The sequence below is a fragment of the Mesoplodon densirostris genome, chromosome 4, assembly GCF_025265405.1.
Source record: "Mesoplodon densirostris isolate mMesDen1 chromosome 4, mMesDen1 primary haplotype, whole genome shotgun sequence".
Taxonomy (NCBI): Eukaryota; Metazoa; Chordata; class Mammalia; order Artiodactyla; family Ziphiidae; genus Mesoplodon; species Mesoplodon densirostris.
In genome coordinates this window covers 129,389,964-129,416,633 of record NC_082664.1, presented here as the reverse complement: position 1 = coordinate 129,416,633, position 26,670 = coordinate 129,389,964, and the positions used below count along the sequence as shown (strand labels likewise).

The 26,670-nt window shown below is 50.6% G+C and overlaps 3 protein-coding genes across 3 annotated transcripts in view; 2 read left to right on the top strand and 1 right to left on the bottom strand.

Moving 5' to 3' along the window:
- The window catches only part of SNX1 (sorting nexin 1), a 36,798-nt gene extending 36,135 nt beyond the window's left edge, over nt 1-663 (top strand). The window contains exon 15 of the mRNA XM_060097203.1: nt 89-663. Within this exon, the coding sequence (XP_059953186.1) occupies nt 89-139 (51 nt within the window). The 3' untranslated portion in view covers nt 140-663. The remainder of the gene's footprint in view (nt 1-88) is intronic.
- Nucleotides 664-12,873: 12,210 nt separating this feature from the next.
- Nucleotides 12,874-16,313, top strand: SNX22 (sorting nexin 22). Its single transcript, XM_060095253.1, has 7 exons — nt 12,874-12,948; nt 13,326-13,409; nt 13,838-13,942; nt 14,427-14,521; nt 14,896-14,928; nt 15,161-15,228; nt 15,697-16,313. The coding sequence occupies exons 1-7, from the start codon at nt 12,874-12,876 to the stop codon at nt 15,813-15,815; spliced, it is 579 nt and encodes a 192-aa protein (XP_059951236.1). The 3' UTR covers nt 15,816-16,313.
- A 136-nt stretch (nt 16,314-16,449) lies between these two features.
- Nucleotides 16,450-25,300, bottom strand: PPIB (peptidylprolyl isomerase B). Its single transcript, XM_060097202.1, has 5 exons — nt 25,115-25,300; nt 24,270-24,383; nt 23,253-23,346; nt 17,538-17,722; nt 16,450-16,790 (listed from the first exon to the last, which is right to left on the bottom strand). Exons 1-5 carry the CDS (start codon nt 25,247-25,249, stop codon nt 16,668-16,670), a joined length of 651 nt encoding a protein of 216 aa, XP_059953185.1. The 5' UTR covers nt 25,250-25,300; the 3' UTR covers nt 16,450-16,667.
- Between the last annotated feature and the right edge of the window lie 1,370 nt (nt 25,301-26,670).

Sequence of the window (26,670 nt, the reverse complement as noted above, 5' to 3'; positions counted from 1 at the left end):
GTGCCCTGGCACTGTGCTTGTTCCCATTCCAGGCTCAGGCTCTGCCACTAAATGGGGGCACTTGCTTACTGACCCCACTTCTTTGCAGCTGGCAAAGTACTGGGAAGCCTTCCTTCCTGAGGCAAAGGCCATCTCCTAATGGACCAAGGACACCAGAGCCCATCTGCCTGACGCTGCCTTTTTATACACTGTCCTCCTCCACCTCTGCTGGACCCCAGTGATGCATCCTGCCTAGCCTGGACTTCACCCCTTCCTCCCTGCCCCCATGGCCAAGCTGTCGCCAGTCACTCTAACCAGTCCTTCATTTAGCTTCCATATATATTTTCTTACCTGAGAGAACAGTTTCTTGCTTTAAGCAAAAAACCTATACTAGGTGGTGAAATTATGGGATAGGTGTGGAGTATTGATATAAATATATAAATACAAATGTATATTTTTCAGGATGTGGTTAAGAACTGGGAATAACATTTTCTGTTACTCCTGATGGTGCCATGAAAAGATTATGTAATAAAATACTTTAAAATCAGGTCACATGACTCAGAATGGTGGTGCTTTTTGCTTTAGGCTGGGGAGCAGTTGGGAAGCAGGTCTGGAATACTCCTAACCAAGAAATGCCCAGGTATAGCCAGGTATAGTTACTTCCTCTCCACAGGAGTTCACAGGCTTCTGCTCCTGCTTCCTTATGGATCTGGAATTTCCTTTTCTCTGTCTACCTCAGCTACCTGTTCTGAGGGTCTCTTAATCTATTTAACTCTTACTCCTACTTCTTTAGGGAAGGAGTTTTAAACACATCTCTTATAATAAGAGGGACAAAAGCAATTCTCCTGCAGAGGAGGCCAGCTTTCACTTTTATTCCTGCCCTGTTTCCCTCAGCTGCCCAGGGTTCTCTGAGAGTCTTGCTTTCTGATCGCAAAGCCTTGCATTCTGAACATCTTTTTGCCGCCCGTCAAAGCATGTCCTCAGTAGACTGGTCCATGTTAAAAATGTAAAGGACTGATAAGGACTTAGCACTTTATCCCACTGACAACAGAACCAGGCACTCTGCCTCTAGATAAAGTCATCCCAGAATTCCTAAACCTTCAGAGTTCCAAGAAGCTTCACTGTCTGTGCCTAGGAGGAAGCATGCCGGCAAGAGGCCCGAGTGTGGTCAGCACAAGCCGAGGGCGTTCAAAGGGGTCTCTGTGCTGGCCTGGCCAGGGAGGCCCGGTCTTGGATGCACCCGTGCCAGGCTTCCCCTCAGCTGTCTGCAGCCGCTAAGCTTGCTGGTCAGAGCACACTGTGAAGCTGCTCTGTGGGACAGGCTGGCAGGCTGCCTGCACGCGGGAACCTCCCCACTCCCAGCCCTACCAGCTGCAGAGATGCCCGGCTCTCTCAGTTCTTGTGGGGGCAATGTCAACCTCTGGGGAGGGCAGCGTGAGGCAGGAACCGGCAGTAAACAGCAAGCAGCGCTGATCTCCAGTCCACCAGCCTGACGGGTGCCGGTGCCGGCAAGTACTTTTTCAATATGTGGATTTTTTTTTTTTTTTTTTTAGAAAAAGTCACTCAATCTCTCCCTCCCTGCTAATATCCTTTTTTTTAAAAAAATATCTTTATTGGAGTATAATTGATTTACAATGGTGTGTTAGTTTCTGCTGTATAACAGTGAATCAGCTTCCCCTAATACCCTTATTACCACCTTTGATTTTATCCTTCCAGTCCTACTTATATGCTTACTCTGCTTAGTTGTAATAATATACACACAAAATATTTTGTATCCTGCTTTTATCATTCAACACTGTATAAGTTATAAGCATTTTTTCTATTTTGTTATCTATCTTCACAGACTTTATTTGTAAGGCTGTGTAATGTTAAGGCTTCCATAGAGTGACTGTACCATAATTCTGACTCATCCCTTGCTGTTGGATTCCTGGTTTGTTTGGTAACTTTTAAAATTTTAATACGATTTTAAACTTACAGAAAAGTTACAGGAATATCACAAAGAACTCCCATATATCCTTTACCCACATTTACCAAGTGTTTACATTTTTATCCCATTTGCTTTATGACTTATGATTTTGCTTTATCTGTATTTACATGTTGGATTTTCTGAATCATTTGAGAGTAAGTTGCAGGCATTGTACCCCTTTACCCCAAAACTTCAGTATGCCTTTCCTTAAGAATAAGGACATCCTCTCATAATTTGTAACCATAACCACTTACCAAAAACAGGAAGTATAACACTGATAAAATACTGTTAATCTAACATGTGCTCTCTATTTAAATTGTGTCAGCTGTCCCAGTAATGTCCTTCATAGTGATTCCTGGTGCAGGATCATGTGTTACATTTAGTTGTGACACATGATTACATGTGTCTCTTTTAATCCAGACTTCTTGAGCTTTTCCTTGCCTTTTATTACCTTGGCATTTTTGAAGAATACAGTCAGGTATTTTGTAGAATGTTCCTCAACTTGGATTGGTCTCATGGTTCCACATGACTAGATTAGGTTTTCGTATGTTGGGCAAGAACATCACAGAAGTGACATATCCTCAGTGCATCTTAAGTTGGCATGTGATGTTAGTTGGTCCCGTTAATGCTGACATTAGCTCTGATCTCTTGGTTAAACTGATGTCTGCCAGGTTTCCCTTTTTAAATTTACTCTTTTCCCTTTTGTAATTAACAAGTTATTTGTGGGGAGATACTTTGATATCATGTAAATATTTTGTTCCTCATCCAGTGTGATTTTCTAACTCCATAGTTTCTTCTACATTTATTGTTTGGCATTCTACTTCTAAAGAACAGCATTTTTCCTCCCTATTTATTAATCTACTTGTTTATAAGTACAGATCAATGGATTCCTATTTAGTCAAAGTTGCAAGCCATTGCTTTAATTTGTTTTGATTCTCAAACTGTCCCAGATTTCTAGCAGGCTCTTGTGTCTTTTTAACATATCCCCTTCATTTTTTTTTTTTAACACTTTCTTACTTTCTGGCTTAACAAGATGTTTCAGGCTTATCTTGTATCTTCCCTGCCCCAACCCTGGAATCAGCCATTTCTCCAGGGAGTCTTGATTCCTTTTAATGGAGAATGATATTTAGAAACCAAGAGCTAGGTGCTGAGTGTGCCCATTGCTACTGGAATGTCATTGCTTCTAGGCTCTTGGCAGACAGAGCAAGGAAATAGCTACAGATAAAAATATATGGAGGGGCTTCCCTGGTGGCGCAATGGTTGAGAATCTGCCTGCTAATGCAGGGGACATGGGTTCGAGCCCTGGTCTGGGAAGATCCCACATGCCGTGGAGCAACTGGGCCCGTGAGCCACAACTACTGAGCCTGCGCGTCTGGAGCCTGTGCTCCACAGCAAGAGGCTGTGACAGTGAGAGAGGCCCGCGCACTGCGATGAAGAGTGGGCCCTGCTTGCCACAACTAGAGAAAGCCCTCGCACAGAAACGAAGACCCAGCACAGCAAAAATAAATTAATTAATTAATAAACTCCTACCCCCAACATCAAAAAAAATATATATGGAAATACTGAGAGAGATGGAGATAGATGATATAAAGAATTAGATATTAGAAATCATGAATCCACACTGATATTTTCAGTCTAGCCCCATAAAGTTTATTCTTAGCTTCTCCCTTTCCATATTTGTAACTCTTTTCTCCAAACTGAATTTTAAAACTTTCTCCTTGCTTTGTTATGTTCCATCCAGTGATCATCTTGATGTAAGTCTGTTTTTATTATTTCCTTGGGATGGGCTCCCTTCTGGTTTCAGAACTTCCTCCTCGGCCTCCTATCCCGAGGCTGATAGGGCCAGCTGTCTTTTGGGCCTGTGCATTTCTGTGAAGAGCTTGCAGACATGGAAATTAAGAAGGCCAATAGCAGGTTAAGTGTACTGGGTTGTATGGGGGGGATAGTGCCACGAAGGTGGAGTCATTCCACCTGGGGACTCGGGAGAAAGAAACTGGAGAAGGGGATGCTTGAGCTGTCTTAAAGGTAAAGAGGTGTTTGCTTCTTCTGCTGGGACCATTCTGCCTCCCTGTGTCGTGTAGTGGGAGGTGGGCACATGTAGGGAAATGCAAGCAGCTCGATGTGGGCAGAGTTAAGTTAGTGGATGGCCCACGGAGAGTGATGAGCAAGAGCTGGATCACACAGTGCCTGTGACCTGTGGGGCACTTTAAACATTATCCTGCAAATGTGGGGAGCTCCTGGAGGGACTTAAGCAGGAAATAACATGGTCACATTTGTGATGTAGACATATCAGAAGGTATGAGACTGGAGGCAAGGAGAGCCTGCCAGAGTGCCGAGGAGGGTCGTAGTACTGGTGCTGGAGCTCAGAGAGAGGTGGAGGAGCTGGCGAAGAGCCACTGTGGTCTGGCCACCAATCTGATGAGAGGCCCGAGGGAGAGCGTGGTGGCTGGCATGAGCCACCGGCTTCTGGCTTGGATTTCAGGGTAGACGGTGAAGCCTTTCATGACATAGGTAATACAGGAGGCCAAATGGGTTTGGAGCAGATTGGCAGGAAAGCAGTGGGCACAGCAAGTGCTGACCGTGTCAGAGGCTCCTCTAAACGGGAAAGGAGGACTGTGCTGAGAGATGCGGGAGATCCAGAGTGAAAGCTGGCTTTGTTTTATTTAAAGGTGGGTCAGACCTAGCATGTTAATAAAATTCAGAGGAGATAAAGGGAATAGCCATCAGCCCTGTCTGGGAGTAAATGCAAAAATGCACAGAGGGCCTCCCTGGTGGCGCAAGTGGTTGAGAGTCCGCCTGCCGATGCAGGGGATACGGGTTCGTGCCCTGGTCTGGGAGGATCCCATATGCCGCGGAGCGGCTGGGCCCGTGAGCCATGGCCGCTGAGCCTGCGCGTCCGGAGCCTGCGCGTCCGGAGCCTGTGCTCCGCAACGGGGGAGGCCACAACAGTGAGAGGCCCGCATACCGCAAAAAAAAAAAAAAAAAAAAAAAAATGCACAGAGCAGGGAGCCTTGCTGCTGGGTGTGGCTGGGGAAGAATTAAAATGTTCTCGGATAGGAATATCTAGTTTACCTATTTTGAGTCAAGTGGTTTAGAGAAGAGGTGTGGAGATTAGTCTTACTTCTCCTGCTTCCCCTTGGGTTATTTCCCCCATGAATCTCTGGGCTCTGGAGTCCTGAAGGTGAGGGCTTAGAGCTGGAGGGACCCCAACGAGGGTGAGTCGTCAGTGACAGAACAAATGCAAGAAGTAGAAATGATTGGAAGCGTCACACGTAGGTATTTGTAACATTAAGCTCTTTCCAGATGCTTTTCATTGTGAATGCACCTGTAGCTGAGAACGCTAAAGAAAATAAAGAAAGCCTGTGCAGCTCAAATTTTTAAAAGCATGAGAAGATAATGGAAATCTAAAGATGGGGCCAGGAACTGGTTGAGGAGGGAACATGGTGATGGAAGGAGTGTCCTTTGCTGAGCCTGCTTAGGGCCCACATGGGATTGAAGACCATGGATTCTGAGGGACAGCAGGCCCTAAGGTGATGGGATTTTCCCCACCAGTTCCATCAGCCTGGGGGTTGGGAGGAGGGGAAGGGGAAGAGAATGGTGATCCCTCCTGCAGCAAGGAAGGACACACTTTGCTGCAGTTGCCACATGACTGAACCGGACACCCGGTCTTCAGAGTCACTGGCTAAGATTCTCAGCTCCACACTGGGGAAGAGGAAGGCCTGAGCTGAGAGTTAGAAATGCACTAGAACAGCTTATCCCTGTCTTCTGGCCCCGGGGTTGGTCTTGTGATACCACTTGTGTGGTTTAATGTTGGCTCTCTCTGCCAAACAATAAAAATTCTGTAATATTTGATTTGGGCCTTAGAGTATCAATGGAGCTCAACTGCTACAAGGGATAGGTTGAGAGGAGGCAGGTGACTGAAGCACAAAAAGCAATTTAAGGCATAAAAAAAATTAGACAATAAACTCTCCGAAGTGGAGCATCTTTATCACCCCATGGCCCCTGAAAAGATCTGGGCTTAAAATAGGTGCCAAATATCAATAGATAACTGTTGAGTGATCTCCAGCTGTAGGCTCTGCCACCTGGCCTTCACAGCCTTCTGTGAAAGGACCCCAGCTGGCCTTTTCCTGTTTATCTCCTAGTCCTTCACAGCGGTACGCATACCTCATGGAAACAGATTCCACATATGCTCCTTCCTTCCTCACTCTTGTGTGGCCTAAGAAGCCTTTATTAATATTGGGCTTTGTTCCTGAAGCACCCTATCTCAGCCCCCATCCCTCCCTTCAATCTCAGAATTACACCTGTCTGAAACAGCCAGCCTTCAGTATTGTGGATGAGTGTGAATAAACAGCGATGAGGGCATTGGTTAATGTGTCAGAACATTCACTGGGGATTCCCATAGACACCTCTAGAAACCAAGTCCATGAAGAAGACTATGCAAAGAGGCCCATCATAGCATTGTTTACAGTTGTAAAGTTTGAAATCAATCTAAATGTACAGCAGGAAGGGATTAAATGAATTATGGTACATAATTAGCTATTATACAGTCATTGAAGATGACATATAGCTATATTTATTGGCAAGAAAAACTCCTTTTTGAATGAAAGTAAGTTATAGAATTACATGTATGATATGATCTGCATTTATATAAAATTATAATTATATATATATGGGAAGGATGTTGATCGAATTGTTAACTATGGTTGCCTCTAGGGATGGAATTTTGCATTATTTAAAATTTTTATACTATTTGATATTGCTTGGAATTTCTGTGTATTACTTTTATAATCGTAAACATTAAATAAAGCTATTTTCATTATGGGAAAACAATCCAGTGCATCCTTTGAGGCCTACTTTATACGTAGCTGGGAAGCTTTCTTTGATCTACTCTTCACCCGCCCCCGACCCACACTGGGGTGGGAGCCCTGCCTCCTTTCTAGCTCTTGGCTTGGCACTTTGTCATCCTCTTAAACCTCTGGTCTTTCTCGCTTGTGTTTGTAATGTTATCTCATCAGCCTCCATGGCTCTGAACTCCTTAAGATCATGGATTGTGTTCCTGCTCATCTAGGTGCCCTCCTCCGCTTCCAAAGGCAGCCTAAGGGGGAAGTGACTGCCCTTCAGCTGTGGAGATGACTGTTTTACGAGCCTATGGGCCCAGATCTTGGGGTTTTTCACGAGATCCAGAAATCAGGCCTGATTTGGGGTTCAGTAGGCTTTGCTCTGGTTGGCAGGATCGGTGCTCAGTGCCCCAGGTGGGGCCTGCAAGCGGGGAGGTGATAGCCACTTGCCCCACTGCTTGCCCCAGAAAGGCCTCCCCCCTTTGCCTTCGTCTGTTGTGGAAATGCCCCTCTGGCTCTGATGACCAGACCTCTGGGGCAGAAATCCCCACAGCCCCACCACCGAGGCTGCTCAGAGGAAGCCAGCTGCTCAGCCTCTGGGTCCAGAAAAAAACCCAAAGAAAAACCCTGTCCAAACTGAGATAGGACCTTTCCCTAAAGGGATGTGACGATTGTTTCCAAATGACTGCCCCCTCTTAGCTTCAGAGCTCTCAGCTTCCTCTTCTATTATGAGTGACAGTGATGATGACCACAGGGCCCCAGTAGCAGGTCTCCCCTTGGGAACATTAGCAGCCTCACCAGAAAAAGATGATGAGGCACGTGGCAGCTAGGAACACATGCAGGGCAGCGTCCAGACTGCCCCGATAGTCCCATCCCACCCCGGGACCTAATAACCAAGAGCTGCCATGTGTTCAACACCTACCCTGTGCCAGTGGGCTCAGGGCTTTGAAACTTATCCAGCACCACGGCTCTGCCAGGTGGGCGTCATTATCTACATTAAAAGACTGAAGCTTAGAGACCTTAAGCAGCTTGCCCAAGGTCGCACCATAGAGCTAAGACTTGAACTCAATCTGCTTGACTCGGCTTGTCTGCACCCCCATATCCCATACGATCCAGTCAGGGATGGACAAGGAGGACCTAGACACTAACCCACTAAGTTGTTTTCTTAAAGACCTGAACAAATCCATGTAGCAGGCCTGTCAAGGAGAAGCTACCCACCTGACCTTGTAGGCATTTGAGCTTCTCTCACCCTGTGAGATACTCTCCCCAGATGTGCTCAGTGTGTGGCAGGAGCAGAAGCTGGAAGACAGAGAACAGCTTGGGTGAGTAGCTGGGGACCATTAATGGCAGAGAGTAAAAACCCGACTTGCTGCGAAACCCCAGACAGTATCCAGGGCTAGAGCGGGTGGAGGTGCATCTCCATTCCAGACCTGGAGGCCTCCCAGCTTCCCTGTTGTCCTTAGTTCTTAGTCCCACGGCTTCCTTCATGATAAAGTCCTGTGACTTGAGGGTACCTGAGCATGTCTTTATTCCTTGAGCCCCGGTGCGGGCGCACCAGAGGGGCAATCGGTTGGTCCCCTGACATACCACCCTAGGGGATGTTAGGAGTTGTTGTAGCGCCAGAAAAATCTCCCCGGGAAGCTGTTGCCTCGAAACCGGGTGGCTGGAGTGGTCTCCGCAGCTACCCCTACTCTGGCCCTGCCTCATGTCTGAAGCAGCTGAGCTGCCTCTGTCTTCTGGGCAAGAGGTGGGGGGCTCCTAGGATTGACACTGCTGGCTGGAGCCTACCTGTCCCTTGGGAAGCCGGGCACCAGTCTAACGGGGGGTCACACTTTGCTCTCAGGGCTCAGGCAGGACATGCTTGTCAGAGGTGCCTTCCTAACACAGCCCTTTCCACAGCCCACTTCTCCCTTCCTCACACCTCAGTTTCCTCATCTATAAAATGATGAATTTAGACTAGCTCAGTAATTTAAAATGTTGTAGCAGCAGAACTAATTTGTGAGACATCTGCACCAAAGTCCAATATTCACAACATAAAAATTTTTATTTGATTATTATTATTTCAAATTTATAAGATGTACTTACTAAGCAGTAAGTGCTCTGAGGCTGTTAGAATGAACAGGATGGTTGCTGATTTACACCAATCTCTGCTTCTAATTCATTCTCTTACCTGTTTTTGGTTGCACAATATTGAGAAAATCAGGAAAAGCCTGATCACAGAGTTAGAGGTTGGAGTAACTAATGTTTGTTTGTTTGTTTGTTTTTAAGCTAACCTTGTAACCTCAGGATACTGAAAAAGGAATAGAAGAATTTGCTTTTGTTGTTTCAGAGATGAATCATTAACAATATATTGGACGGACCATATGTAATTGGCAAAACCCCACAGTTTTGGCCTGCAAAAACAGCGAATTCGTATAATTCAGTCGAATAAGAATTTCAGCTAATGTTTATTTCCTGTGTGCCAGGCCCCATGCCAAACACTTTGGAAGCATGATGTCACTTAGTCTACACACAACTCCCCATGGTACAGGTAAGGACACTGAGGCACGGGGCATTGTCAAAGGTTCCCCTGGCCACCAGAACCGCCAACTCCAGCCCCCATCCCAGCAGTCCAGGCCCAGCCTTGCCCGGGGTTAATGGGGTTTCAGGTCAGGCCGCCTCCGCCCGCCCGTGGGGAGGGGAAAGCATCCAGCTTCTGTGCCCAGCGGCGCCCCCCTGCCCGCCCGAGGCCCAGGAGCTGTTTGTTTTCTTAACGGGGTTAACCAAACCTCCGGAGCAGCGCCGGCCTCCCAGTAGAAGCCGAGCCTGTGAAAGGGGCTTTGTGTGAGGGCAGTGGAAGGCGAGGGCCAAGCCAGGGCGGAGACGCAGTCCAACCCACCTGCGTGTCCGAGACCAGGCGCCCCGGGAGAGGGGGCGTGTCGGGGGGGGACACCTCTGCCCCCAGCCCTTCCTGCCCTCTGCTTGGTCCTTGATCCTCATCTCCAGGCTCCACGTCTGTACAGTGGGGCGAGAATGGCCCCCCTCCCTGGCGGGGCTGGTGTGGGTGTCAAGAGACAGGTGTTTACAATGTGGCCCCCAACCAGGAGCATAAGCATCACCAGCGACCTTGTGGAAAACGCACTGGGTCAGACTCCACGCCAGGCGTATGCATTCGGAAAACCCCGGTTAGGGCCATATGATCTGAGACTGGAACTTAGATCAGTGTTCACATACTGAGAGGGCCAATGTTTAAAGTATACAGAAAACAAACTTTTCCTTTGACTGTAATAACTGCTTTGGAGTGTACATCATGTCACGTGTTCCTCTTTACAGGACAATATTCTCCATAAGTTGTTTTATCTCCCCAAATACATAAATGTCTCCAGGTCAAGGATCTTGTTTTTCTTCATTTGGATCTTCACTCAGGTCTGAATGAAATGCTGTGGAATAAGGAGCTGCAGGTTTACTACCAAATGTTTTATGAGTCAGGTGCATCAAATCTCCCTCTATAAATGGGGATGAAAATCCCTTGATTTGAGACTTCTCAGGAACAGCTGAAAATCAAATAAGTGAATGAGGTGGATGATGGTCTGCAGAGAGAGAGAGAGAGAGAAGTGTCTAACTCTGAAGGTAGGAAGAGGATTTCTGCTGTTATCCCTCTGCAGGCCTTCCTGTAACCCTTCAGCAACCCTGCTCCCTTTCTGCCTCTTTCCCAGGCCTTCCCTCCTCTCCCTAGCCTTTTCCCAACATCCCCCTCCCCCATTAATTCATACAGTCTTTCAATCAACAATGCTTCTTTTGAGCATCTACTACATGCTTGGCACCATGGTGGCAAACCCCTGACAAGAGACCATGTCTCTGGCTCACTGGTACTGAGTCTGGGGGCCGAGTTGGGGACACCAGGGAGAAACAATAAACAAACAGTAACAGTAATATTGGAATGAGTGCAGAGACAAGGTGCTATGATAGGATGGTCAGGAAGGAAGGTGTCTTTGAGAAGGTGAGTTTTAGGCTAAGAATTAGAAGTTTTAGGCAAAGCCCACCAGGTGAAGAGTCAGGAAAAAGTGTTGCAGGGAGGGATTCCCTGGTGGCGCAGTGGTTAAGAATCCACCTGCCAATGTAGGGGACACGGGTTTGATCCCTGGTCCGGGAATATCCCACATGCCACAGAGCAACTAAGGCCATGCGCCACAACTACTGAGCCTGTGCTCTGGGGCCCACGAGCCACAGCTACTGAGCCCGTGCACGTGCACCACAACTACTGAAGCCCACGTGCCTGGAGCCCGTGCTCCATAAGAGAAGCCACCACAGTGAGAAGCCCGCGCACCGCAACAGAAAGTAGCCCCCGCTTGCCGCAACTAGAGAAAGCCCGCACGATGAAGACCCAATGCAGCCAAAAATAAATAAATAAAATTTAAAAATTAAAAAAATACCACAAACCTTCTTAAAAAAAAAAGTGTTTCAGAGAGATGAAACAGTGAGTATAAATGTCCTGAGGCAGAAAGAGTTCGTTAGGTTTGAAGAACTGGAAGAATGTCGCTGTGGCTGGAGCCCCATGCATGAGAGGGGAGGAGAGAAAATGAGAGATGGGCTGGGTCATTTAGAGCTGTGTAGACTATGGTGGGGAGGGCAGATTTTGTTTTAAGCACAACATGAAGCCTTTGGATGGTTTTAAGCAGATGCCTTGACGGTCTGTGCTACTAGGTAGAGAGTAGACCTTGTATGAGGGAGAGAGGCAAGGAAAAACAAGAGAGATCCATTAGAAGATGTGGCAGTGTTCTGGGTGGTAGGAATAGAGACAGAGGCAGACCTTCATTAGGATGGGCGACCAAGAAGTTTAGAGGTTTGAGGGTCCTAGAAGAGGACTCCCTGAACAGCAGACAAGGAGAGCAGGGTCCCTGACTGATGGGGCCCTAGAGAACAAGGGAGGTAATGAAACACCAGCACTTCTCCTCATGGTGGATCGTTTCCCTTCCAGGAGGTTTCAGCTTCCTGATTCTGAGGCCCCTGTGAGATGGAATTTGGCGGGGGGAAAGTGTGGAACATAGTATCGGTGAGACCTGCTTGCCCCCTTATGGGGTCATCCTCTCAGCCTCTCTCTGCGGGCAGAGCTGGGAATGGGGAGTTTCTGCTCCAGCTCCGAAACACCTCTGCACTAGCAAGGGAGGGAGGGAGTCAGTGGTCCCCTAACCCCAGCTCCTACGACAGGTTCTCTGCTCCTTCCCACCATCAAGCTTTCTGCTGGGGTGAGCTCTGGGAGGCAGGGGCCTCGACTTCCTCCACCGCCTTGGGAGGATAGTCTTCCTCCCAAGACTATCTGGAGAGGAGTCAGTAGAGTGGAGGCTTGTGCTGAATGGGAAAGCTCCCTTAGGTGGGTGGGGGAAGAGCACTGAGAGGTGGGAGAAGCCTCTCCTAGCACAGGAGGTGAGAGAGTTCTGGATTAAATCCCGCCACACACCCAGAAAGACTCTGCCAGAAGAGTGGGCAAGGGCAGCCTAGTGCCACCTCCCACAGTTCTTCCCCATCCATTGCCCTGCATACCAACTTCACCCACCTGTGTTTCCAGGATGGGCCCACAAACTGCCATTTTCCTAATACCTACTCTGCTGAGGGCTTAGCAGGGATTATCTCACTCAGTTTTCGTACACTCTCCTGAAGGAGGCATATTATCTCAGTTTTGCAGATGAGCACAGATCTACACAGTCGGGGAAACCCAAGCTGTCTGACCGCTAAAGCAGAGCCTCTGTCCCTACACTGCCTCTCTGCCTGATGAAGGTTTGGGCTGAAAGATGATTGAAGAGCAGGTGAAATTTGGCTCTCCCGCATTCCTGTCAATCACTGGGGACTCGGTGAATGTGGACACGTTGACAAACAGACGCCTCTCTGCCGAAGGGTCTCCACGCACTGAGGCCCCACTAGGCTTAGTGGGCGGCGCCCGCCTCGCGCCATCGGGGTCCAGCCTAATCAGCCCCTTGCAGGACCCGGCGGCGCTGGGGAACGCCCGGGGCGGGGCCAACGTGGGGGCGGGGCCCGCAGGCACGAGGAGGCGGGGCCGGCGCCGCCGCGGTCTCTGGTCGGAGCGCGGAGAGTTCGGCTGCCAGCGGCGCGTGCATGCTGGAAGTTCGCATCCCGTCGGTGGGGCCCGAGGCCGAGGGGACCCGGCAGAGCCCCGAGAAAGGCCACATGGTGAGCGGGGGCAGTGGATGGGAAGGGGCGCGGGGACCCGCCGGATTTCCCTGCGTCAAATGCAAGGCGGACCCCGCACCCCGGGCTCGGGGTCCGAGCGCGGCGGCCCAGGCCGTCTGGGGACACCCTGCCGAGGGTCTCTGGGCCGCTTGGATTTGCCAGCCCCGCCGACGGCGGTCCCGGCTCCTGAGGGACTGACTGCACGGAGCAGAGTCCCCAAGTGTGTGGGGACTTGGGAGGGTCCCTGGAGAGCAGCGGCGCTCCCAGGCCGCTTTGCGCCTCTGAGGGCGGAGGGTGGGCGCGTCGCCGGGAGCCGGTCCTGCTGCACCAACCCGCCGGGCCTCACGCGCACCCGGCTGCCCTCCCGCGCCCGCCAGGTGTTCCGAGTGGAGGTGCTGTGCCACGGGCGCAGACACACCGTGCAGAGGCGCTACAGCGAGTTCCACGCGCTGCACAAACGGGTGAGGCTGCGCCCAACACCGACAGACCGACCCCGGCCCGGCTCCTTCCCAAGCCCTGAGAGGCAGGCAGACGAGCTGGCGGGCCCCAGCCTCTGCCACCCCCATTACCGGGCCCTAGAGAGCTCGGGTGGTGGGCACAGACCTCCCTGCGGGCTGCGGAATGCGCGCAAAGGGGCAGGTCCCACGTGCTGCCCGTGCCCCTGCGCGGCCGGTCTGGCGTCGGGCGTCTTGGGGGCGGACGGGGGTGTTGGGGGCGCCTCTCGCCCTTGTCCCAACCACTACTCACCACGTGGGCGTGTCTCAGGCTACAGCCTGAAGTTTGGGGGTGTGGGCGGCAGGGAGGACTGGGGAGGGCTCTTGGCTAGGATGAAGTGAGCTTGAGGGCTCAGTCGGGATGCTGTGATCGCCCTGCGGTAACCTCCTGGCAGATCAAGAAACTGTACAAAGTGCCCGACTTCCCTTCGAAACGCCTGCCCAACTGGAGGACCAGAGGACTGGAGCAGCGGCGGCGGAGCTTGGAGGCCTATATCCAGGTGTGCGTGGGTCTCACTCTGTTGCCTCTCAGCCCGCTGGACCAGAGGTGTGACACCGGCAGAGAGGTGCGGGGACATGGGGTGAGGGGGACCTACATTTTGGCCATGTTCTAGTACTTCATCCCTCTCTGAATTGGTAGGATTGAGTGAGGTAACCAGGAGGCAGGCAGTCCCAGTTAAATGAAGGCTAGCTCTCTTTTCCTCCAGGGTGAGATCCTGTGCTGCCCTCATGATAAGGGTGGAGATCCTTCCCCTCCCCCCACATGGTTATGCCCAATTGCAGGCCAGGCTGGCTTCGTGGGCCAATCTGTGTAGTCACAAAGGGCCAGTGCTCAGAAGGGCCCTAGCTTGGTTTAATGCTCTGCTCTGGCTGTCTTGAAATTCTTTATCATTTTGGAAGGGCCCACGTGTTTTCATTTTGCACCAGGCTCTGCGTATTACACAGCTGAATCTGATTACAGGTTGCCTGTGTTCTCTTCTCCAGGGCATCCTATACTTGAACCAGGATGTGCCCAAGGAACTACTGGAATTCCTGAGTCTTCGCCACTTGCCCATAGTCCCCAAGGCCAGCAGCTGGGGGTGAGCATCTCTAGAGGCGCTTGGCATGAGAGGGGCCCCAGTGTTGTGGGGACAGGGGCTCTCTGCAGCCAGCAGGTGAGGAAAGGCTTTAGAGGTCAAGCCCCTTTCCTTCTTGTATCTGCCAGGCCCTAGCCTGGTTCTTCCTCTTTAAGACACAACCTCCCCAGTAGGCTTTCTTGACCCCAGTGGAGGGGCTGTTTTCTGAAGAGCCTTGGCTACCCCAGGTGCCTCCCGAGCTGAGTTTGTTACAAATAGAAGCAGCAGTCCCCTGGGAGGTGAAATTCTGGGCTTCCGCATCTCCACCCCTGCCACATGCCCGCCCGCCCGCCCCGCCGGCATCCCCAGGCAGCTCACAGCCTCTCTCTTCTTTTCAGCACCCTGGGGGAGTTCCTGCCAGGCAACAGCAAGTAAGTCAAAGTCCCTGTCTGCACTGGGTTCCTGCTGCCCCCTCGTGGCCATATGCCAGGGCCTGAAGTCTCTGGCCTGTCCCCGTGGTCCAGGTTTTCATGTTGTTGCCTCCTGAGCCCACTTCCCACTTTTCCTCTGTGGGTCCTTGGTGATCTCAGTCCTTAGTCTCCACCCAACCTGACACTTTTCTCTGTTTCCCCCTCCACTGTTCATGACCCCTTTTCTTCCTAGCTCACAGCTGTACCACCGGCCTGTTATCAGCTTCTGCATGGATCCTTATATTTGCATCCCATCCCCAGGTGAGGAAGTGCCTCTGACCCATAATCCACATTTAGGGCCCAGGTACCAGGGTGGGAGTGAGGGTGAACTTGATATTTCTCAGCTCGCAGGACCCCTAGGCAGCATCTCCCTCCCACTGCCCTCCTTTGGGGCCACACCTCCCTGCTGTTCCTGTGCCCCTGTAGCCTGCTTTGTATTTTCCTCCAGGAAATAGACATGGTGAAGTGAGCTTGGCTCCCCTGGTCTTCATTCCTTACCAGCCTGGCTTTACCAAGATGTGAACAGAATGTGAACTGGGAATGCCAAGGCCTCATTTGAGGTGGCCAACCGCTACCTGCTGCCTTGGCAGGGACCCCTGTTCTCAGGGAACAGGGAGTGCTGAGCCTACAAGCAGGAGCTCAGGGAGCTGCAGGCCTGCAGCCAGGCCCACCCCACTTCCTCTTGCCCTGAAGCCCCTCCCCCTTACTCCTGTTTTCCTTCTGTCCTAGAGCCTCTGCCCAACGTTGTGGTGAACGGTGTGCTCCAGGGCCTCTATGGCTTCAGTGCCAGCACAGCTAAAGCCCAGCCAGAGGCTGCCTGTCACCCTGCTCCAGTGCCGATGCCCTGACCAGTCCAGAGGGCTTTAGGCCACCTGCCAGGACAGTCATGTACCTCAGTCCTATGAAAGGGACATGGGCTGGGTCAGCCTTGGCCTGGACCCTGGACTCACCACCCTCCACCCCTCCAGGCTCAGAACTCAGCTGCACTGGTGTCTGAGGTGGTAGGATCCTGCACTCCTAGAGCCCAGGGGCCCGGGTGGGCACAACAGAGGATAGGGAATAAAGGGAGAATTCCTTTAGAATGTTCATAGCCCACCAGTCTGGAGGTGGGCTATGAAAAGGTGCAGGTGTATTCCTTTACCTACATCAGCAGAAACACATGGTGTGGACATGCAAAGGTTGAGGCACAGTGGCTAGCCAAGTTCAGAAGCAAGGGGCAAAAGCCCCTGCTTGACATTTTGTGCGTAGCACATTTTTCTGTGAATGTCCAGATCTGTTTCCCCCTGCCCTCCCAGACTTGTGTGGCCAGTTGGAAATATCTGGTTTGTGTTCATCTCTCCCTCATTTCTGGAGGGAAGGGGTTCAGGCCGGAACCCAAGGAGGGGACAGGCACCACTGCCACAGGAGCCCCAGATGGGCTGGCACTGGACTTGGGGTCGGGGTTGGGGTGCTGCAGGCCCCAGAACCCAGCCCACACGCAGATTATAAAAAAAACCTTTATTTTAATCGGTCAGTGTTGGTAGGAGTTTGTTACAAAACTGGGCCCGCGGGCCCGCGGAATGTGGGGGGAGGGGTCCGCTCCGTCAGATGCCAGCACTAGGGCCAGTGCAGCATGGAGCCCTGTGGCGGGCTGTCTTCACCCCCGGGAGGGCAACAGGGCCACACAGACAGTTGCTCAAAGGGAAGAGGTCCCTGAGGCCCTACTCCTTGGCGATGGCGAAGGGCTTCTCCACTTCGATCTTGCCACAGTCTGCGATCATCACATCCTTCAGAGGCCTGTCCCGACCATCTGTCTTGGTGCTCTCCACCTTACGCACTACATCCTGGGGAGGAAGGCAGAGTGTCAGGCGGTCTGCTGGTTGAGGGAGACGGGCCCCAGCGTGCGGCCGCGAGGGCTGAAACCCTCACGTGACGAACAGTGTACAAACCACGAGGCACCAAAATCCTAAGGGCATCGTGGCAGGGTGCCAGCCCAGGGCAAGAAGAACCCAGCTTTGACAACAGGAGGATGCCGTAGTTTCGATCCTCTGAAGTATGACCCAGGCTGGGCTAGGGGTGAGGAGGGGGGCGGCTGGGGAGAGGGTGCCAAGCGTCTTCTCCGGGACAGCGTGTTCGGCTGGGCCCTGTACAACCGACAGTGGTGCCAGGACATGCCTGACTGAATGACGGGATGGAGGGTCCTCAATTGTGCAGCCTCACTGAGACCTCCTGGCCGGCCTCTGCCTGGGGCCCAGAGGGATTTAGAACTTGGAGGCGGGACTTCCCTGGCAGCCCAGTGGTTAAGACTCTGGGCTTCCACGGCAGGAGGCACGGGTTCGATCCCTGGTCGGGGAATTAAGATCCCGCACGCTAGATGGCATGACCCCCCCCCCAAAAAAAAAGAACTCGGGGGCATAGAGAGAGAGGCTGTTTAGTCTCAATTCCCCCCAGGTTTGTAGAAATAAACACTGGTCAGAATCTGTACATTCCCTTCTGGGAAAGGGATAAAATATATGGATCCCCTGCCCTGGGGTCTGTGTCAGATCCCTGGTCAGGGTTGCCCGGGGTTACTCCCTCCCCCGCAAACTCACCATGCCCTCTAGAACTTTGCCGAACACTACATGCTTGCCATCTAACCAGGCTGTCTTGACCGTCGTGATGAAGAACTGGGAGCCGTTGGTGTCTTTGCCTGCGTTGGCCATGCTCACCCAGCCGGGGCCGTAGTGTTTCAGCTTGAAGTTCTCATCAGGGAAGCGTTCACCGTAGATGCTCTTCCCTGGGAAGAAAGAGTAGGTCAGGGGAGCTGGGGGAGCCCCAACGAAGCAGATCTTCGGGGCAAGGATTCCAGAGGCTGAACATGTCCCCCATGCCAGGCCAGGCTCCAGTGGAGTACAAGGACATACAAGCTGTTCCCTTCCTACCCTCTGGCTCTGGAGCTAAACCATACTGACAACCCAAGTGGGGCATGAGGCCGGGGTGATTTAGTGAATAACTCACATGATGATTACTTTGAGAATATAGTTTTATGACTTTCAAATAAGGCACATATTAAAAACTACCTTGGCTGTGGCCTGAGAGGCCTGCCATGGGGACTTTAGTGGAGGGAGGTGCTGTGCAGGATGCAGGGGAGGTAATAACCCCCCAGAAAAGGAGGACTGCTGTGGCTGACCAGCTTTTCTCCCTAAGAGCACAGAAGATACTGAGGACACTCCAAAGCAGGAAGAGATGAGTGGGGAGGGGCAGGGAGAAGCAAAAGAGGGGGGCCGCCATTTGAGTTCTGGAAAGTCAAGAGCCTCTTATCAACACGTGAACCAAAATAAAAGGTGGCTCTGAGTGTGTGTACTGTGTCTGTCTGTGGAGGGTCTGGGGCCAGCATACAAGATAGTGGAGCCGAGAGAGGATCTCTACCCCATTCCAGAGATCCTAACCTAAGTTCCCAAGGCTGGTTCCAGGAGAAATACTGCAAAATACTGCACCCTTCTTTGTCCCTGTCCTCTCCTAGAGATTCACACTGTGCACTAGAGGCCCCAAGAAACCCAGCAACAAAGAAGTAATTTTCATTTTGTTTTACCCAACACCTTTCAAACTTATTTGCATACGAAACCTTTTTCCTCTTCGATACACGTATTTTCATCCTGTGGTTCCCCCAGAGTGGAACCAGGTTGGGAAGCTGTCCTATACCGATGCTAAGGAGGTTTTTTTTTTTTTTTTTTTTTTAACATGTCACACAACATTTTATTTTTAGAGAGAATTCATTCCAAGCTGGCTGATGTCAATCACAACATTTGTCCTATTTTGTACAGGCAAAACCATACTTCTCAGATGAAGGGCTTAAGTGCTGGCACCACCGGAACAATTACTACTCCATTATGTTCCAATACATCTCTTGATCATGTACTTTCCAAGCCACGCTGAGAAATAATCATACATGTGGGGCTTCATACGTGAATATGTGTTCAGACACCCACACACACTCACAGTTTGGATTCCCAGCAATAGCCTCTGAGATATTTGACTTCTTTATCATTTTATAATAATATATAGAAAAGCATTCTGAAAATATGAGATCTAGTTTATAAATAATCGTTCACTCACTCTTGACTAGTTGTTAAAAACAACAACTCTCACGATATTCCATGTGATTATAACAATGGAGGATCCTTTTAACTGCCCACGATGGTTTTAAGCACTGCCTATGAATATATCCTGTAACTCTTCTATTTCTTTACTTAGTAAAAACAATCTTTGTCTAAAATTTGTAAGAGTTTGCATGACGCAAAATTTGACCTTGAGCACATATTTTCTTATCGAAATTAGGGAAGAAAGAGACATGCTCAAAGTCTGACTGAAGCATGGCTGAAATAAGCCTAAAATTAAATAGTAACCATCGTATATTAAAGGACTTCACATCAATGAATATAATTTTGAAAATCTGATAATAAAATTATTGTTTCACTTTCTTTCTCTGTAGTTAAAATTATGTGTCAGCGGATGATAACAGGCTCATTTTAAACGCCTATCCAGGGAAATTTGTTAAAATATAATCTTGAGACAAAGCAAGAAAAGGAAGGGGAAAGACTAAGCAATAAACAGTAAAGCCTATTAAGATTTAATTGATCTCAATATTATATGTCCTTTAATTTGTAACTTATTTATGATGCAACCAACCACAGGGAGTATTTAAAGCGTTCGTGCTTTATCAACTCTATTCTCCATTCCTCTCTCCAAGTCACTAGTTCCTGGTTAACTCCTGGGCTACATCCCAATGGCAAGAGGAGAATAATTCCAAGAAAGCAGGTATTTTGACTGAAAAGTAAATGGGTCCAACTCATGCCACAAAAAATCACTTTCTATATTTAGACTTGGAGAAAACTTTGAAAAGGTTATCAGTCTAGAAAATGCAGAATTCCAATTAAAATGTGAGGTTCTAATCAATTTTAGGCTATGGCTAAACTTACTATATGAAGAGGTCTGATTATTTTACCATGAGCCCAAACAATTCTTATTTCTTTCTCAAAGGACAGAAGGCAGTGCTTTTCATATCTGCTATTTTTAATGTTGAAAGATGTGCTATTTGGCCACTCTACTCATCAAATTGAATTAGCCACTTTTCAGTATTTGAGACTGTCTCCTAAAATAACTAACAAGGCTATAGAGCTGGGATTAATACTCAGGAAAATCCACCTTTAACCACCCAAAGCACTGGGCGTCTTTTGTAAAAGTTACTTCATTCTTCATAGAATTCATAGGCTGTTCTTTCTTCTGTAGATTTGCCCAGTTTCAGCCAGACTTTCTATTCAGAGACTTGTCATGGCATTTCACAAATATCACAGGTGACTTTCCTTTCTGCAGATGAGACATTTTCTCCCTGGAACAGAAGATCACCCTCCAAACTCCAGAACCCCACACTCCAGAGGCCCTCCTTCCAACGTGCTGCCTCTCCCCTTCTGCACACGTCCTAGGCAGAGGCCCCGCCCCTAAGGAGGTATTTCTGATTGTACAGTAAGTGGGAAGTTTGAAAATCACCTGGCCAGGAAGGACTCAACCAGACAGATAAGGAGACTGGGGAGCCTCTTTACATCAGTTTTGGTTTTTTTTTTTGCGGTACGCGGGCCTCTCACTGTTGCGGCCTCTCCCGTTGCGGAGTACAGGCTCCGGACGCACAGGCTCAGCGGCCATGGCTCACGAGCCCAGCCACTCGGAGGCATGTGGGATCCTCCCGGACCGGGGCACGAACCCGTGTCCCCTGCATCGGCAGGCGGACTCTCAACCACTGTGCCACCAGGGAAGCCCTACATCAGTTTTATATTACTTGTTCTACTTCACCAGGAGATCACGGCACTGTGACTTGGGGTGTTTTCTAACAGCATGACAAGGAAGACTTGTTCCCCCTTCCTATCAGAGAGAATAGTTTTGGAGGGGAGTAGTGGGACCAAAAAAAGCAATTTTTATTTGTAATGTGAAATGCAAAAATAAAACTGTCAACTCTTTTAGTTTTTTTTTTTTTAAAAAAGAGGATTCCCGGGGCTTCCCTGGTGGCGCAGTGGTTGAGAGTCCGCCTGCCGATGCAGCGGACACGGGTTCGTGCCCTGGTCCGGGAGGATCCCACATGCCGCAGAGCGGCTGGGCCCGTGAGCCATGGCCGCTGAGCCTGCACGTCCGGAGCCTGTGCTCCGCAACGGGAGAGGCCACAACAGTGAGAGGCCCGCGTACCGCAAAAAAAAAAAAAAAAAAAAATCATAAAAAGAGGATTCCCATGTGAGAATCCTCTTTGTACATCTCAGTGAACTGCAGAAATTCAACTACTGCTGCTATCCAGAAAATCTCCAAATCTATATCCTTAGCTCCAATCACTCCCAAGACACAAGGGGTCCCAAACTTAAACGGATAGTGAAGGTTTTAAACTCAACATACTTTGTCATCTTTCTCTCCAGACGTCGGTTATTCTTTTGACATTTGTTTCCTCCACACGTCGTCAATGTTGTCCTCACCCCCATCACGGATTCATCCTTTTCTCCCATTCCTGCTACCCCCGCTGCAATCACGGCTAATGCTCGGAGTGGGAACAGTGTGCCAGAGGGCTGGTGCAAGCATGTGAAACATAAAAAACCCACCCTGTAAGGCAGGAGCTCAGAGCCCCATTTCAAAGATGAAGAAACCGAGGTACAGAGGTTAAAGGTACCCCAGCTGGGAAGTAGCAGAGCTGGAATTCAAGCCAAGGTGGTCTGGCTCTCGAATCTCTGCTCTTACCCACTAGGTATCCTCCCTGGGTTCAGGCCCACATCGCCCGACGCAGGGCCAGCTGCACCAACCTCCCTGCCAGTCTGCTTCTCCTGTGTCCATGTCCTGAATCTGTCACATTATTATCCCTCAAACTCCTCTGTGAGCAGGCCTTGCTCCCATTCAAGTCTTCAGCGGATCCTCACTCCGTGGAGGACAAAGCCCTGGGTCCCTGGCCTGGCCGCGGCCCGCCACTCTGGGCTCCCGGTGGGAGCTTCACTTCCATCCTCCTGACCCCACCTTTGGCCAAGCTCCTGCCGCAGACCAGACCTGAGCTCACGCCTTAACCCTGCCTCTTCCCTGCCCATTCAAATTCTCCCCAGCCAGATCTGTCCCTGCTCAAATCTGTCCTCAGGTTTACGAGGCCATTTCCTGATCACCTTGGCGCAAATTGAGTCCTTTGTCAGCACTTTGACGACGGCTGACTTGACTTACCACTCGTTAGGCACTACGCACTCAACATCTCACCTCACCCTCCCAGCACCCACAACTTTTACCACTTACTCTACAGAAGAGGAAACTGAGGTTCACAGGACTCACTTGCCTGAGGTCACAAAGTAAGAAGGTGGCAGACACCCAACTGTGTGTGACCCCATGATTACAGTGCTTTTGTATCACGTCTGCTTTGTCTTTGTCGTCCAGCTAGCTATGACTTACATCTTGTGTTATGTCACTTTCAGAGTTTTCTCCTCGTTCTTCCCACCTCGACGATAAACCACTTGAGGACAGAGCCTGAGCCCTAAAAGCTGCGTTACAGCCCATTTGTGACTTTTCAGGTATTGGAAGTGAAAGGGAGTTGCTGTCCCACTGGTTTTTGCATCCTGAGCACCCACCACAGAGCCTGGCCCAGTAAATTTTTTTTTTTTTTTTTTTGGCGGTACGCGGGCCTCTCACTGTTGTGGCCTCTCCCGTTGCGGAGCACAGGCTCCGGACACGCAGGCTCAGCGGCCACGGCTCATGGGCCCAGCCACCACGCGGCACGTGGGATCTTCCTGGACCAGGGCACAAACCCGCATCCCCTGCATCGGCAGGCGGACTCTCAACCACTGCGCCACCAGGGAAGCCCGAGGCCCAGTAAATATTGATCGGTGGGGTGAGCTGCAGCTGCGGTCTAAAGGAACAGCAGGCTGTGCAGCCAAGTGTGGTAAGACCTGTTGGTTAGTCCAGGCTGTCTGTCTATCCTACTGTACAAGTAGCGCAGGTGAGACTGCCAGCTCTTGCCAAGTGGTCTCTGGGGGGAGACTGCCAAGCAAAGCAATTTCTCCCACCCTTGCTGGGACTTCCAAGGCCGCCCACACAAGCTTTGCATGCCTGACCTAGAATCACCTACAGGTGTTTCACTTTGCTCCCCTCCCTGCAGGGCGTATTGCGAGGCAAGGCCTGGATCAGCTGGCCTGCCAGCTGTGCGAGATTCTCTCATGTCCACCTGAAACCCATTCCTCCCTCTCCTTTGTACTGGGTTCCCTGGCCCTCCCACCTTGGGGGCTGCCCTGAAAGACCCCTCTGCCCAGAGGATTTGAGGTTACCTCCAGTGCCATCTCCCCGGGTGAAGTCTCCACCCTGGATCATGAAGTCCTTGATCACACGATGGAATTTGCTGTCCTTGTAGCCAAATCCTTTCTAGAAAAAGGGATGAGAAGGTGAGGAGGTGGCATGAGGCACCAGGCAGACATTAAATAGGCCCTGCAGGAACCCAGCCCACGACAACAACTGCTCACAGAAGAGAAACCCCTGCTGGCAGATTCATCCTTCAACGTGCCACCGGGTGACCAGGTATCAAAGGCCAGACCTGGAGCACACAGATCCAAGAAAGGCTATAAGACTGCACATTTCCTCTGCCTTTATACAATTCTACTTCATACATAATGCTTCCACCTTTCCCCTCTCATTTTTTTCCTAATCCAATCATATGAAGAGAAGCAAGAAAACTGACCAAAAAAAAAGTTGGGCTTCCCTGGTGGCACAGTGGTTAAGAGTCTGCCTGCCGATGCGGCGGACAGGGGTTCGTGCCCCGGTCTGGGAGAATCCCACATGCCGTGGAGCGGCTGGGCCCGTGAGCCATGGCCTCTGAGCCTGCGCGTCTGGAGCCTGTGCTCCGCAACGGGAGGGGCCACAACAGTGGGAGGCCTGCGTTGGCGGGGGGCGGGGGGGGGGGGAGTTACCTGCTGACCCAATGGGAAGTTGGAATGCAGACTTTCTTAAATGGGGCATTCATTTCCTTAAAACCTGGAAAGCTCTGGGCCCCTCACTCTGGTGCAGAGACCACAAACTAGTTTCCCTGGATGTTTTCTTTGGTTACTGCAACATCTCAAAGATGAAAAATTTTCTCAAAAAAAGAAAAAAAAATTCTAATTCTGGATTTAGTTTAAAAAAACTCAGAAGATATGATAATACTGCGTTCCCAGTGCCAGAGGGCACAGATGGTACTCCGTGACGGCCACTGCTATGGGTGGGCCACGCTCTGCAGTTCAGTTTGCCACCAACCCTACTTGCCAACTCCTCTGCCTGTGAGCTTGGCTACCTCCTCCGCTCTAGCAACTTACCTCTCCTGTAGCCAAGGCCACAAAATTATCCACTGTTTTTGGAACAGTTTTTCCAAAGAGACCGATGACCACCCGGCCTATATCTTCATCTCCAATTCGCAAGTCAAAGTACACCTGAGGAAAAAGACAATTTCAAACTTAGCCTCTTAAAAGGGTCCTTCCTAGGGAACCGAGGGCCCAAGAAGCTACTCGGAGGATGCGAGAAAACAGACCCATTTTTTAAGAGCAGTGTTTCTGAATCTGATTTTGGTGGCGACAAAAACCCCATGAGAATCTAATGAAAGCTCCATATGTTTGTTTACACTCTCCTTAGACTACAGGGTAACAACCTTAGCTCTAAATAAATAATGGGCCCAGATTCTAAAACTTAACATCAAAACACCATAAAGACGGGAGCCTAAGCACACCACTCAGGTGTAAACTATTACATTGCTGTGCTTTGTAACTGAAGTGGCTAAAATCTGGCCTACGTAGAGAAAAGACTGGCAATTTGGCAGGCGTGATCTTTCACCATTTCCTCAGAACTGTGGGGTATCTGGAAATAGACGGCTCTGAGTATGCAATGCCGGCCCCAGCTGGGCATCCTGGGCGCCAACGCCTGGGTCAGGGCTGGGCTCTCGGGGAGGGTCCGGGTTATTCTCCGGTCTGAATGGGGGAGGACGGCCCAGGCGCCAAGAGGCCACGACAAGGAAACTAGGGAGGGGCAGAGCCAAGGCCGAGGACGCCCAGGCCCGAACTCTGGGACCCGAAATGCCTCGGACATGTGTGACCAGAGGCGCCAAGGCCGGAACCCAGGCGGCGGAGGGCAGGCCTCGCCAGGCAGGTCTGGAGACGGGAGGATGGACCTTAACAGTGACTTTGGGCCCCTTCTTCTTCTCATCTGCAGCAGAAGGTCCAGGCAACAGCAGGAAGAGGACGGAGCCCACGATGAGGGCGGCGACGAAGAGCACCTTCATGTTCCGCTCCGAGAGGCGCAGCATCCACCGGTAGAAGCTAGCGCGGCCCCGGCTGCCGAGGCTGGAAGAGGGTGGGGGCGCGGCGACGTAGGCCCGGCGCCTCCACCGAGCGCAGCCGGGGGAAACCGGGGCTCCTGCAGGTCTCCTAGCGGGAGGCAGGCCCCATTTCCCCCTCTGGTTGGGCGCCAGATGGTAGGTCCCCCTGGGGGGCGGAGCCCGGCTCGCCGACTGGGCGGGCGGAGACGCGGGCTCGTGGGTGGCTGCCACGTTACTGCGGCTTCATTGGCTTCACAGCTCTCCGACGCCCACCAACAGGAAGGGGATCAGCGGAAGGCGGAGCCCGCTCCAAGAGCCCCGGATTGGGCTTCTGAAGAGGCTACCAGCCGCTTGTGAGAGATCCCGTGGCTCGCCGCGCCTTTGCGGGAGTGGAAGTCGTTTAGCAGGTGGTGACCGAGGCTTTAGGTTAGGAAGTCTGTGGGTGGGGCAGAAGACACTTTGTCGTCCGTATTGGGCCAGTCAAGGGTTAGTCACACCGAATTGGGTTTAAATGTGATAGCCTCCAAAAACTCAGGGCACGTTTATGCCTACCCAGAGTATAACCTTATACAGCTCCGTTTGTCTTGCAAAACTTGCTTCAAAACCCACCTCCTTTTGACTTAAACCCTGTCACTGTCCTACCTTTTTTCTCTCCCTTCTCTAAGCTTACTGTGCTTACTGCTGTATGAGTCAACGCACACTGTTGTATACTCTGGTTCTTAACTTCCTTTCTTTACCTGTCTTCCCAAGCAACTACATTTTAAAATTTTTATTTGTTTATTTTGGTGAGAAACGGACTGTGTTGCTCTTACTTTGTATACAGCTCCCCCAACTGCTGCAGGGCTAAGTGCTCAACAAATGCTGGATGGAACAGCTGTCATGTTAGCACTGAGGTGGGAAATAATATCTGCAAGGGTCTGAGGTTGAGTCCCTCTTTTCTAGAAACCTCCAGGAAGGTCAGGAGTAGTCGTCAGATGCGCCCCCAGCAGTATTTCAGGGCTCCAAAGACGCTTGTTCCCAACGGTCTGCAACATATATACTTCTGTACTGGGAGTCTAGCACACACACACCCAAAATTGCCACTGACATCTTTCTAAAGCTAGGAACCATGACATTATTAAATGTCTTTAATTTTCAAAGATTAACTTTACAGAAATTCCTGGTCTTCACAGCCCAGATTGTAGGTAGACATGGCTCCATTTCTATAGTCGAACTTGGCAATTTGGTCTCTGTATAAGGTGCTGACCTGAGTTTGAGGTTATGCATGGCCACTGACATTACCTTGTCCTTCCTTACACTGAGGTCACTGCAGGCAGACTGCAGAGCTTCAACAGACAGTTCTCTCAAATAAATGCAAATAACATTTGTTGTTTCTAATTCTCACACCTCAATCCAGACCACCTCTCAAT